General features: G+C 40.8%; 3 protein-coding genes across 3 annotated transcripts in view; all 3 read right to left on the bottom strand.

Moving 5' to 3' along the window:
• The window catches only part of mta2 (metastasis associated 1 family, member 2), a 74,748-nt gene extending 71,467 nt beyond the window's left edge, over nucleotides 1-3,281 (bottom strand). The window contains 4 exon segments of the mRNA XM_034164586.1: nucleotides 1,151-1,187; nucleotides 1,190-1,249; nucleotides 1,251-1,470; nucleotides 3,238-3,281. Coding sequence (XP_034020477.1) covers nucleotides 1,151-1,187; nucleotides 1,190-1,249; nucleotides 1,251-1,470; nucleotides 3,238-3,281 — 361 coding nt within the window.
• The window catches only part of LOC117504818, a 3,434,143-nt gene that overhangs the window by 122,632 nt on the left and 3,297,284 nt on the right, over nucleotides 1-14,227 (bottom strand). The window lies entirely within an intron of this gene.
• The window catches only part of eml3 (EMAP like 3), an 85,200-nt gene continuing 77,244 nt past the window's right edge, over nucleotides 6,272-14,227 (bottom strand). The window contains 10 exon segments of the mRNA XM_034164408.1: nucleotides 6,272-6,477; nucleotides 6,479-6,625; nucleotides 9,497-9,627; nucleotides 9,752-9,850; nucleotides 9,958-10,045; nucleotides 10,349-10,446; nucleotides 11,918-12,045; nucleotides 13,620-13,687; nucleotides 13,778-13,885; nucleotides 13,887-13,910. Coding sequence (XP_034020299.1) covers nucleotides 6,418-6,477; nucleotides 6,479-6,625; nucleotides 9,497-9,627; nucleotides 9,752-9,850; nucleotides 9,958-10,045; nucleotides 10,349-10,446; nucleotides 11,918-12,045; nucleotides 13,620-13,687; nucleotides 13,778-13,885; nucleotides 13,887-13,910 — 951 coding nt within the window. The 3' untranslated portion in view covers nucleotides 6,272-6,417.

Below are 14,227 nucleotides of genomic sequence, written 5' to 3'. Positions count from 1 at the left end.
AGTGGAAATATGCACAGCGTCAATTTAGATTAGGCAGTATTCTCTTAGTGGTTGACAATTTTGTGGCGTAGAACCTCGAAACACACACGTCATGCATTACCTCAGTGTCTAGGAGCCACTTCCAAGTTTCTTCAAGGAAGGAAGAAAAAAAACAAACAAACAAACGCTGAAAAGAATATAGGGCATTCAGTCAGGCGATCAAAGAGCTGGCAAAGTCAGCGTGAAATATAAAACTACTTGGTGACCTCAACTGGCTGACATTACCCCTATTAATCTGACAGACGATCACCAGAACTAAAACGTGCAGGAGACAGATCCCAGATCAGAGAGATCTGGAGAAAAAGTACCCAGAAGGGAATATCGATCGTCCTGTCCGCTGGGGTTATCTTGTTAATGTGCTAAAGAATAAAAGTGCATAAAACCCACGCAAGTATGCAAATAGCTACATATCAGTGTCAGGAGAAAGTAATGCTGAGGTGGCTACTTTTACAGTCCCAGTTAGATGTTGCCAAGCTAGCGTTAGCTTCCCCATGAAAACATCACCTGGTGTTTTGTTTCGTGATCTAAGAAGTAATATGTAATAATGACACAGTCTACGGATTAAATATTACGCGTTACTGGAAAAACAATACTACAAACACGATCGGTGTATGTTACGACAAGTTAGCACCTTTAGCTAACAATGCTAACGTTGTGGCCGACTAGCTACAACTAGCGATCAGTAGCGTCACAGCAGATAACTTTTGGAATATTTCATAATAAGAATGACGAAACTTGTAATATTATTATCAAACGCTAACTTTACAACATATTGCCACGGCGCTCGACACAGCCGCCCGACGGAGACGTCACAGTGAACAAAAGTAACCAGAGGAAAACGCTTCAAAGTTTGTAATTTTTAGCTACTACAATACAATTTTAGTGTATTTTATCAGCTGTGAATCTGTCAGTGGTTCCTGCTGATTGGCGCTAAGTAGTTGTGCTTGAGTTGTGCGTGGAAGGAGCTAACAGTTAGCATAGCCGCTAACAACTAGCATCGTTGCTACCGAAACGAACAATCACGTTGTATGGGCGCGCGCGCGCGTGTATGTCTCTCTGTGTGTGTGTTCGGGGGGGGGGGGGGGGGGTAATTTAAAAATATAAACCTTACCTCCCACTCGGTACATGTTGGCCGCCATTCTCTCTCCTAACCTTTATCAAACGCAGCCCCCCAGGGATTTTCCCGCGCGGGTAGGAAAAGGTCGACTGGGAATCTGTTTTATTCCTTCATTTATGGCAGTCTGCCCCGCCGTCAAACAAAGCCGGTGCTCCGCGCGCACACCGAGGAGCCGCGCCGTGGCGGGTAAAAAAAAAAAAAAAAAAAAAAAAAAAAAGTTCAAAGTTTCCCCCTTAATAAATGTTCCAGAGGATAACTTCCCCTCCACCAACACAAAAATAATAATCCAAGTCTTTGTTGACGCTTCCTCTCCTCTTCCTCACTCACTCGGCCAGTCTTTTCAGTCCACTCTTCCTCCCATCCTCCGTTCCCAGCTTCATCCTCCTCTTCTTCACCTCTACGGCTTCACACACAGGAACACCGAACAGGCTTCGGCTTGTCGTCGTCATCTTCGGAAGTACTCGACAATCTCCGGAATCGAGCCGGGGTTAGAGAGGACAGCAGACGCACGGAGAAGTAAAAAGGCGATCCTTTGCATTTAACTCAGACTGCAGTAATTAATAATTATTTTATTAATGAATATGACCCCATCGTACAGACTGTCAGCTTTATTTTAAGATTATTACATCTCATTTTTTGAACGTAGTCCCATACTTTCATAGGGACCAAAATTACAATCACCCACTGATCTTTTCCCCCCATCAGTTTCATTATCAAGGCATATTTTACTTTATATATATATATATTTTTTTTTTTTCATTTAGTCCATATCCAAATAAATACATAAGAAAAAAAATCTATTTTATTTGATGTCATAAAACCCAGCAAATACTAGAGGAGCTACGACCACCCACTTTGCACCCCCCCCCCCCCCCGGACTAAACCAAACCAACTTTTAAGGTTCCTTAGATGACCCCAAAACACAATCAGGATGTTCCCAAAAATAAAAACTGGCCTCAAGCCAGTTATCCAAGATGGCCACCAAAATAGCAAAGGTAGTGGTCGCAGCTCCCCTTGTAAAAGACCTGTCCCACTTACAGATGGATGGACTGGGATGACACAGATGAAGGCTCTTGTCCAGTAGCCTGAAGTTATGAAGATTAGATTAGATTGGATTAGACAGAACTTTATTGATCCCTTGGGAAGACTCCCTCAGGGAAATTGAAGTTCCAGCAGCATTGTATAACAGCACACAGGGTGCATGTCTGGAATAGAACCCTGGCCTACATGTTGGTACCCCAACTCCTATCCAAAATACCTTCCCCTGCATCAGATCCAGATTAGTATCTGGACCAAAGTACACCTACTACGAGATAATCACGGGGTCCTGAAGAATCATCTTTCTTCATCAAAATGTCGACAATGACTGCTCAGCATTGTTTCTTACTGTCAATGTTATCCTGATCACGAACCTTTGATCTGCCTTATCCATCTTTAATCAGATTTCTAAAAACAGATCTCATTGCTGACATTTGTTCTTGATCCATCTTTAATCATGTCCTAACCTCGGTCTTTATCTGTTCTGCCTGTGCACTTTACCTCTTCACCATGGGATAGTGAGAAATGTCTTTTCGATTCCTTTGTATGTCTGGTGCATGTGAAGAAATTGGCAATAAAGTTGACTTTGACTTTTAATACAAGTAACTGAAATTGGTACCAATTGCTAACCTTTGAACTTTCACACTTCAATTCTTATTGCTGATAACTGAGCTTCGATTCTGTTAAGCACAACTCCTGATTTCTTAGTTTAGACCACAGTACATAACCCTCTGGTCCACAAGAGGTACAGTATATCTCTTGGGCCATTACACCAGACTTCCTGATGGCTGTATTATTTTTGGTGTCAGATTGCGGGTGGCACGGTGGCTATTGGTTAGCACTGTGGCCAGTGTGGAGATATAATCTTGCCACCTAGTCCTGGGTCTTACCCGGGGTCTCATCCCAGCTGGGTGTGCCTGGAACACCTCTCAATGGAGGCGCCCAGGAGGCATCCTTACCAGATGCCAGAACCACCTCAGCTAGCTCCTTTCAACGAAGAGCAGCTCTACTCCAAGCTCCCCACGGATGGCCAAGCTTCTCACCCTATGTCTAAAGAGACATTAGCCACCCTCTTGAGGAAGCCCATTTCGGCCGCAATCTAGTTCTTTCGGTCATGACCCAACCCTCATGACCACAGGTTAGATTAGGAACAAAGATTGGCCAGTAAATCAAAAGCTTCGCCTTTAGGCCCAGGTCTGTTTTCTTGAACTCCTTCACTTAGGGCAAGACATCGTTGCCTACCCGGAGTAGTCAGTCTGTCGGTTTTCAGATGAGAACCATGACCTCAGATTTAGAGGTGCTGATCCTCATCCCAGCTGAGAACCGATACTGTGAGTGCTGGAGGTCATAAAACTCTAATCTTACAAATAAATTGACAAAATTAAGTCTGTCCAACCCACACTTTCTACCCGGGACATGGACCTGCAGCTGAAGAGTAGGTTTTGGAGCAGTATCGCCCTCTAGTGATATCTTAAAACCAGTACAGTTGTCAGTTTGAGTCATTTATTGGTAGTTTGACAAATATATCACAGTATTCCCAAAGTTCTCTTAAATATACACATCAGCCTTAATCATTTTCAAGTGCACTGATTATGAGAGGAATTCATTAGTTAGAAATGTTAATCTTTGTCACAGTAAGCATAAAAACAGCTTCAATGTTAGCTGAGAAGTTTCACTTACAACCGCAATTCAGAAAAAGTTCAGATGGTAAGGAAATAATAAAATGCAAATTAAAAATTTAAATTGAAAAACCTGCAGTGATTCTTTGATTTGACATCCGTTTTATTTCAGACACTATGAACCCAAGATAGTTCATGTTTTGCATGATCATCTTCATTTGCTAATACAGTGTATCCATTCCTGCATTTGAAACCTAAAACACATTCCAAAAAAGTTGGGATGGAGTCAATTTAGGACGAGTAATGACGACAAAAGAAAATTATGAAAATATTTAAAAAGAAGTGTTCCTCAGAAAATGATTGGAAAGAATTTGCATAAATCTCTCTACAATGCAAAATATTTGGGATAATTGAAAAGTTTCAAGAATCATCAAGAAGAAACCACATGTATGTCCACATACACACCAGCATTGCTGCATTGCCTTAATACGGTTCTCATAGAAGGTCTTGTCCTAGAACTCAAAGAATTCATCCACTGCAGATATGACATCATATTCAGTATTATATGGAGTTCCAGTAAGATACCATTTCATGTTTGGAAACAGGTGGGAGTCCAAAGGAGTCAAATCAGGAGAATAAGATTGGTATGGAACAAGTTCGAAGCTACATTCATGAATGGCAGCCATTGAGATAATTGACACGTGGACTAACAGAACATCTCATTGGAGCATTCCACACAGCTTCTGCTTTATTTTCTCATCGTGTCATTCTGTCAGGACCGAATGAAGTCTTTATTGGCTATATGATGCTCGCTCATGCTTCAGTCAGTGAGAATGATATCATGGATCTTCTGGATCATATCGGTCAAGGCAGCAGTTCTGGGTCTTCCTGATCTTGTTTGATCTCAAAGGTTGTTCTGCCCTTCCTGAGTTCGACTGACCATCATTTAAATGATGCACAAGACTGGGCATTTCCCCTAATGTCATTACCATGTCCTCATGGACCTCCTTTGGAGGCATTCCCTTTTTTGATACTGAGTCACAGCACGTCCATCAGCTTTGTCCATTTTGCCCATCTGACACACTCCCACTCACTTCACTGAAATACTGTATCTGCAACTCAATGAGTCAAAATTTCACACATTCTCAAGAGAAATGTTGGTTTCTCAGAATGCAAAAGATGGTGAACCATGCCCCTACTTTCTCTGGGTCAGGCTCAAAACTTTTCAATCATCCCTTGTACCATTAATCAATTCAAGGAATCTGAGCAATTTCACTTCATAAAAAAAACAAGGGAGCAAGCCAAAGGTGAACACCAGCGATCGCCAATCCCTCAGATGGCACTGCATCAAGCACAATCATTCATCAATAGCTGATATAACCACATGGGCAAGGGCTTACTTTGGAAAACCTTTGTCAAGCACTATAATACAGATTTACACTCACACAAGCCTCTTAAAATTTTACTGTGTAAAAAAAAAAAAGCAGTGCTGACTTCTTCGGGCTCAGAGGCATGTGGGTTGGACTAATGGAAATGTGCATTGTGGATAGACTAATCAATAATCCACATCTTTTATGGAATAAATGGACCCTCTTTCGTGGCATGGGATAGCGTCAGTGCCTTTAGCAAAGGTAATTTATACTTCTGTGGTGGCAGCATTAATGCATAAATGTAAATTGAGATTTTATAGCAATATTTGCTGCCTTTTCTTGTGATGGCCAGGCATTTTTCAACACCACAATGTAAAACCACATTCTACACACATTAAATAGGCATGGTTGCAGAAGAATGGGCACTGGACCGACATGCCTGCAGTCCTAACCTGTCCCCAATACAGAATATGTGGAGAAATTTGAAACAATGCAAAATGCAACAACAATGACCTTGTACTGTTGCATTTTTTAATATACATTTGCAGGAAAAATGGGACAAAGTAACACCTAAAACACTTAATTGCTTGGTATGCTGCAGGCTGTGCGTGCAAGAATGGATGTATACCCTTACCAAAAAATAGTACTGATAAGTATATAAAAAGTAAACTAGAAGTATACTTTTGGTAAGGGTACTGATAAATTAAGTGTAGTAGACCACACAAAACATGAAATATTTTGGGTCCATAGTCTCTGCATTGAAACAGAATTCAAAGTAAATGTAAGAATCATCAAAGGTTTTTGTTTTTATTATATTTTCCATACCGTTCCAACTTTTCTGACTTGAGGCTGTCATACAAAGGACAAATCTTTGTCGTCACAATGGCATCAGCCGCAGTGCAGATCTTTGGTAAACAGTAGGGACCTTTAATCAGAGACTAAAGCATGGGAATGTTCACGAGCATCAAAGTCACGTTCTGTAAGAGCACTTCCGACGGCACTCACCGGGACGACTAGCAGTCTGTGTTACACAGACGGTCGCCCTGTTCACTTTCACGAGGATATCGTGTGGTTAAGGAGGTGTGGTAAAGTAATTGCGACAATCTGGACACACACAGCTCTGCACGGTACAAAAAGAACATGGTAGAGGTCCGGCTGAGCCACAAATCAGCCGCACGCCTTGAGTTAAACGGTTCTTCCCCTTTCACATTTAAGAACAGGTCTGTGTTGGTTCCTAGGTGGTGCCGGGTTCTGGGGAGCTGGCCGAGTTGGAAGATGCAGACGTCAGTCTTTCCCCTGTTGATGCCCACCCCACCTCCGGTCACCTTCCACTGAAGGATACAGGTGTCTTTCCCGCCCATTGAGAGCAGGTGGGAGTCGCTGTGGGTGAAGCAGACATTGGTGACATGGCTGCCGTGGCCCTCGTACCTGTGGCTTGGGGCCTGGACAGGGAATGAGACCAGACAGTAAAGGAGGTCACTTCAGTAAGAAAGTCATTAATTTGGTCCAAATATGGTGAATAAAACTTCTAAGGATAGTAAAAATACATCAAAATATATAGGCTAAGATATAAAATACGAGGTCTATTAGAAAAGTATCCGACCTTATTATTTTTTTCAAAACCATATGGATTTGAATCACGTGATTACATCAGACATGCTTGAACCCTCGTGGGCATGCGAGAGTTTTTTTCACGCCTGTCGGTTATGTCATTCGCCTGTGGGCAGTCTCTGAGTGAGGAGTGGCCCACCCTCTCGTCGATTTTTTCATTGTTTAGGACTGGCTCAGAGACTGCTGCTTTGTTTGATCAAAATTTTTTCAAAACTGTAAGGCACAACTGAGTGGACACCATTCGATAAATTCAGCTGGTTTTCGGTAAAAATTTTAACGGCTGATGAGAGATTTTGGTGTCGCCGTAAGGACGGCCCACGGTGCCTGACGGCGATCTGTGCTTCGAGGCGGCAGCGTTTCGCCGTTTCAGGTTGAAAACTTCCACATTTCAAGCTCTGTTGACCCAGGAAGTTGTCAGAGAACAGAGAACTTTCAGAAGAAGTCGGCATGAGGAGTTTATTCGGACATTCCATTGTTAACGGACATTTTGTAATGAAAGAACATGCGGGCAGAGTCGCATGTCGGGCTGGACCCGACCGCGGGGGGTCGCGACAGGAAAAACACCTCCGTTGGAAACATTAACGGGCAAGTTGGAACATGCCCAAGCTGTTAAACAATTTCTCAGTTACTCACTTGTTGAAAGCCATTAAAGCCATTAAATTTGCGCGCACGTCTTTCATTACAAAATGTCCTTAAACAGTGGAATGTCCGCATAAAGTCCTCATGCCGGCCTGTTCTGAATCTTCTCTGTTCTCTCACGACGTCCTGGGTGAACAGAGCCTTAAATTAGGATGTTATCAGGTCGAAACAGGCCGACGACGGCGCCTGGAAGTGCTGCGCGACGTCCCGCTCCGTGGGAAGTCCTTACACCGACAGAAACACCCCATAATCTCTCATCAGCCGTTAAACTTTTCACCGAAAACCAGCTTAATTTCTCGAATAGTGTCCACTCGGATATTCCTCAAAGGTCCAGAAAAAATTTTGATAAAGCAACACGCGCCGTCTCGAGCAGTGTGTGAAACAAAGGAATTCAGCTGAGAGGGCTGGACCACATCTCACTCAAGGCCTGCCCACAGGGAAATGACGTCACTGACACGCGTGAAAAAACTCACGCATGCGCACGAGGGTTCAAGCATGATTGGTGTAATCGCACGTCATTCAAATCCATATAGTTTTAAAAAAAAATAAAAAGGTAGGATACTTTTCTGATAGACCTCGTATATTGATTAAATTGTATAAATCATTGACCTCTGCCTGGCTATAGCTACCAACCTGGGATGGCCACTATACATTTTTTTTGTGTAAGTCATGGTATACCGAGGCTGGATTGTAAGTGTTGCTTGAACACTTTAAGTGGTACCAAACATGTACCGCAGTTAATGTTACAATAAAACACACCAACATATTTTGCTAAAGAACAGAGTTGAGGATAAAAAAAAACTGGCCAAATTGGCAAATTGGTCAATTGATTCTTGCGATATGGCACTAACAAGCATAAACGGACATACGGTCAGACGGACAGATGGACATACTGATCGTTATATCCCCCCATATTTCATATCGGGGGTATAAAAAGTTTCTTTACATTTAATGAGGTAAATGTGCACATACATCTTCACTGGGACCCTCTCCATGGTACCAGACACTGCTAATGAACTCTTCACCTGTTCAGTAGTGGCAGAAAACAGTCGACCTGAGTGTTTTGTGCCTGCCCTGCATAATTACTTTGTGCACCTGTTTAGTCCACAACAGCGTTTAAGTTCTACATCAATCTTCCACAAACTACATTTGTTTTTTTTCCCAAGTGAAAGATGAATATGTCAAGTTACAGCCTACACTGAAAAACATTCAAGGACTACTGGAAGAAGAGAACTTTATTGGGTTGTCAACTTTGGTTTACAACAGGGGTATTGGAAGAAGAGGACTTTACAGGGTTGTTATCTTTGGTTTAGGTCACAGGGACTGGAAGAAGAGTACTTTACTGTTGCATTACCTTTGACTGAGGATAGGGGTACTGGCAGAAGAGGACTTCACTGGGTTGTTAAGTTTAGGAGGTAATAAAAGACAGAGGTAATAAAAGAAGGGGTGCTCACTGGGGTGTTACCTTTGATTGAGGACAGGGATACTGAAAGAAAAGGACATTACTAGGTCATTCCCTTTGGTTGTGGCTAGGAGTACTGGAAGAAGAAGATATCAGTGTGCAGTGACCTTTGGTTTAGGACTTCACTGGGTTGATACTTCTGGTTGCAGAAAGGGGTACTGGAAGAAGATGACTTCACTGGATTGTTAGCTTTGGTTTAGGTCACAGATACTGGAAGAAAAGTACTTTACTGGGATGTTACCTTTGACTGAGGACAGGGGTATTGAAAGAAGAGGACTTCACAGGGACATTCCCTTTGGTTTAAGACAGAGGTATTAAAAGAAGAGAACTTAAATGAGTGGTTATCTTTGGTTTAGGACAAGGGTTTTTTTAAGAAAAGGACTTCACTGGGTTGTTACCTTTGATTGCAGAAAGGGGTACAGGAAGAACAGGACTTCACTGGGTTGTTAACTTTGGTTTAGAACAGAGGTACTAAAAGAAGGGGAGTTCACTGGGGTGTTACCTTTGATTGAGGACAGGGATACTGAAAGGACTTCACTGGGGCATTCCCTTTGGTTTAAGACAGAGGTACTAGAAGAAGAGGACTTCAATGAGTGGTTACCTTTGGTTTAGGACACGGGTACTGGAACAGGTGGACTTTACAGAAGTCATCAGCCACTGCTACCACCCTCTCACTGTGAGACCGACATAATGCATTGATGTCTGTGCCATCAGAACCTTCCAACCACACACCTGGAAGACCAGAACAACATTCAGTGAATCTTTTATGTTGTTCAACCAAGTCCTCTTGTTTTGCATGGACAGACTTCTGTCTGTGACTGTGTTTATCTGAATAGGAGACCCTGGTGTTTCTCACCCATGACATGAAAACCGAGCACACAGGTATACGAGGCCCATTCTCTGTCTTTGCTCTCGAAACGATTCCTCAACAGTTTGCACCCTGTAGCAATGTCCCCTGTCAACCACATTCACACTCTGACCATCAAATCCATACATTAGCATGTAAACATATACAACTGTTGAATTATACTTTCAGCTAAAAGAAGACACCCGTTCACTTACAGTAAAGAATCTCATAGTCGCCTGAATTAGACATAATGTACTTCCCATCTTTAGACCAATCCAGATGAGTTATGAAGCTGGAATGACCCTGATTGGGCAGATAAGCAGAGATAGTGTCACTGTGACAAAGTGTATTTTAAGTTCAAGTCCCAACACAGAAAAGGAACACTGCCAAAACACAAATCAGAGATTTCAAGAATAACAGGCAGGGTTTTTTGTATGCAACTCATTAAAAAACACTAATTTGTTATGGGGTACTGTCCAGTGCATGACACAAAGACAGCTGCTGATAGTCATTCAAGAGCAAAATGTTAAAAAGCAGATATTAATAAAACCACACACACATAGTCTTGCACCAAATAAAATATATAAGATGACATCTCTAACTCACATTACATTTCCCAAAGCGGGTGTAGCGCCGGCCGTTCTCTGTCACACTGTAGATGTAGATGAAGTTGTCATGTGATCCAACGGCCAAAAAACTGCCATCTGACAACACAACAAGGGTGTTAAAGTAGTTCTAAAGGCATTTAAACCCGCTAACATCTCCGCTGTCTGAATTATATTAGACCAGTATCTGTCAATCTGTTTGTCTTTAACTAAATATGTAGGTATTTGCTGTCAATTGTACTTCTTTTTTAATGAAAACCTTTATTGGCATTCAGCAGTCTCTCTCACACACACACACACACACATATATATATACATATATATATATACATATATATATATATATATATATATATATATCTTCCACATATTTGTCTGAAATGCTTCCTTTTAGGTTTATACAAAGTAAATACAAACGAAAAACAGAAAAGTTAAAAATTTTGTTATGCTGTTTCTACTTATGTATGTATGTATAAAAGGGAATTACCAGAGTAAAGGTTACAGCTTTATGAGGGGAAAAAGTCACGTTAATAACAATCATAAACTCAAATCTTTGGGGTAATGAAATAATGGTGCGATGAACAAGTTGCTTATTTAAGAGGTAAAACATTTGTAAAAATTATTTAAATAGTTATAATATTACAATTTAGGAAAACTGTAGTTATAAACAGTTACAATTTTACAAACAGTTATATTTTTCCATATAAGTGTGACCTTATATGTATAATAATCAAGGGTTTGGGATTTTTTCTTTTTGTTTTACATCACACTAGGAGGTTACATTTTCATTGCTATTTGACAGTTAGTTCGTCAGCAGAATATCTCAAAAACACACGAACAGATTATTGGAATTTTGTGACAGTGTGGGTCTTGGGTCATAAAAATGCTTTTTTAAAATTTGACAAATCTGGATAAAGAGATTAATCTTTGATCTTTCACCCTGAATGCATCCTTTACAGTACACTTGATCCTTACTCCTTTGATCCTTGATAATTATTCCTAGTCCTGCCTTTGATCTATGATCCTGATTCCTTTGATCATGTAAAAATAATTGCTAATTAGTTCAGTAATCAAGATCAAAGGTCAGAATCTGCCCTTTGATCACAATGATCCTGTAATCAGCATCAAAGCAAGACAGACAGAGAGAAAAAGGACAACAAAACATAATCTAACCTAACAAAACCATGGCAAGGTTCAAAGATCAGTAATTAGGATCAAAGATAAGTGGCCAGGATCTAAGCTCAGCAATCACGATGAAAGGCAAGGAGCCTTAAAATGGAAATTATTAAAGATATGGTAAAAATGAGAACATGCCTATGGATCCCAGAGAGTTAGCTAGTCTTCCTGGGGTCCAGACAATAAAATACAAAGTCAAACATTACAATATCAGTTCATAAAATACATATTTACAAATAAAAATTAAAGAAAACATCATATAAATCATATATACAAATCAGTGCTGGAGTGTGTTGGAACTGGCTCAAGTTAACGGATCTGTACAAAAAGCGTCAAAGTGCATGAGTGAAAAGAAGCAAGCAGTCAGACAGCAGTGGTGGTGATGATCTCTGACCTGGTGAGTATCTCATGACGGACAACTGCTCATTCCCATCGGTGGAGTCAGAGACCACGTCACTCGTCAGCACGTCGAGGACAACCACCTGGTCAGAGGTACACAGATTTTAGCGACAACATCTCCAGCTCTTTGTTTCTGTGTCACGTTGTACTCACTCATCTTCAAACGTTTATCCGGGATCAGGTCGCACGGGCAACAGCTCCAGTAAGGGACCCCAAACTTCCTTTTTACCGGGTCACATTAACCACCTTTGACTGGGGGATCCCAAAGTGTTCCCTCACTAGTTGTCTACTTGACTTTTTTCAGAACCTCCTACTCCAGACTGATTTACCGTTTATATTTCTTCATAACTGATGGAAATGAAGTCTAATACATATTCAGTGACTTGAAAATGTTTTTGTATCCTTCCCCTGACTTGTCTAAAGAAACTTGGATTTAAAAAACCCCATAGTTGTATTAAAAATGTTCCTTTCATTCGTCCAATTACATATGGGCTCTGAGAACAGAGGGATTGTGTATACAAATGGCTCGCAATTCCTAAATGTTAATGTGAGATTTTTTTGATGAATTAAAGCAGAGTCTTCACAATAAGAACATACATATAGTTTTATTTCAACTACATTATGTTGCCACTAAGAAGTTTAAAAATAAATAATAATAGTCACTTTCCTACTACTACTAAACTACTCATGTCATTTTCCTAAAACTTGTATAAAGACTCCAATCTGTTCTGAAAATAATCATATTTGAGTGCAAAAACAAATAAACCAGGATAATATTTTACATCCATCAAGGACGTAATAAACTCATTGACATTTATTTATTTGTCTGTCTATCTGTTAGCAGGATTATGTCAAAACTACTTCACGGATTCTCACCAAATTTGCATCAGAGATAGAAATTAGGACATGGAAGACTCCGTTCAGTTTTGGAGGTGATCCAGATCCGGTTCAAGATCTCACTTCATATAGGCCGTGAAGGATTACGTCAAAACTACTTAACAGATTTTCACAAAATTTTCACCACAAATTGTTGTTAGGCCTTGGAAGATTCCATTAAATTTTGGAGCTGATCTGGATCCGGATCTGGGTTCAGGATTTCACTTTGTATATTTTTAGGGATTACATCAAAAACTACTTCACAGATACAACATGACGATGTAAAACCAAGATCAAGAAGATGCTATTTTGTTTCAGCTTGTGAATTAAATATTAGATTGCAACATCTTGATCAGTCGGTCCGTTCTGGATCAGTGTGCAATTACTGCACTGGGTTGTGGAATCCAGATCCAGGTAAAGTCTTTGTCAACTCTTGGTGGACGTCAGAAATCTCAGATTGCTCTTGTAGAACTATATTTTTCTTTAATACTACAAGACAAGTAATTTGACTACGGTTGCTTTTGGCTGGTCCCATCACCAGAATCAACCAAATTATTCATAAGTGCTCGATGATTTGGCACATGTTTTACACTAGATGCCCTTCCAATAGATGTCAGCAGAGGCGGGCTTGGAACCCAGGTCCATCAGACTGGAAGGCGAACGTGGTACCAGTATACACCCATTGTGGCAAATCATGTTACTAATAAACTTATTTGAGTAAATCAAACCTGATTTGTGAGGGAAACCATCAGATCTTTGACTCCATCAACATGAATGAAAAAAAAATGACTGATGGGATTGATTGATTGGGGCAGCATTACCTTCCTGTGCTGAGGCCGACTGACACCACTGATCCACTTGGACAGAAATCAGCGCACAGGCCGTACTCCTGCCACACGCACAAACAAACAAACACACACTTAACCACATGTATGTCTGCACAGAAATTATTTTACAAACTTCTTGAAGACTGTCTGACCTCCAATGTGGTGCTCCAGTCCAGTTTGTGGTCCTCAGCATTCCATAGACACACCTGTCTGTCATGAGCACAGGTGAGGAAGACGTTCTTAGACGGGTGCGTCGCCAAAACCCCACATCTCATCCACGTGACCCTACACATACATACATGGTGAAATTACAAAGTCTTTTTGTTCCTCTGCTTCTTATCGTGAAAAACAAACTACACTTAGCTACATTGTACATTATCCAATTAAACCATCAGAACACATTAGAGCAGACTGTCATACCAACAGGAATTAGAACTCAATAAGAGCTCAACCAACCCAGACTTTGACATTAAGTAACGACAAGCACCAAATGTCTACATTCAAGTCAAATAAAATCAATTAAATTAATACAAAAACACGTACTGGTCTGCAATTGAAAGTATTCATCTTATACATAAAAGGCAGATGTGGCTATATACGGA

The sequence above is a fragment of the Thalassophryne amazonica genome, chromosome 23 (genome assembly GCF_902500255.1).
Source record: "Thalassophryne amazonica chromosome 23, fThaAma1.1, whole genome shotgun sequence".
In the NCBI taxonomy this organism is placed as follows: Eukaryota; Metazoa; Chordata; class Actinopteri; order Batrachoidiformes; family Batrachoididae; genus Thalassophryne; species Thalassophryne amazonica.
Note: the sequence above shows the minus strand (reverse complement) of the source record. Positions and strands in the feature narration are given on the sequence as shown.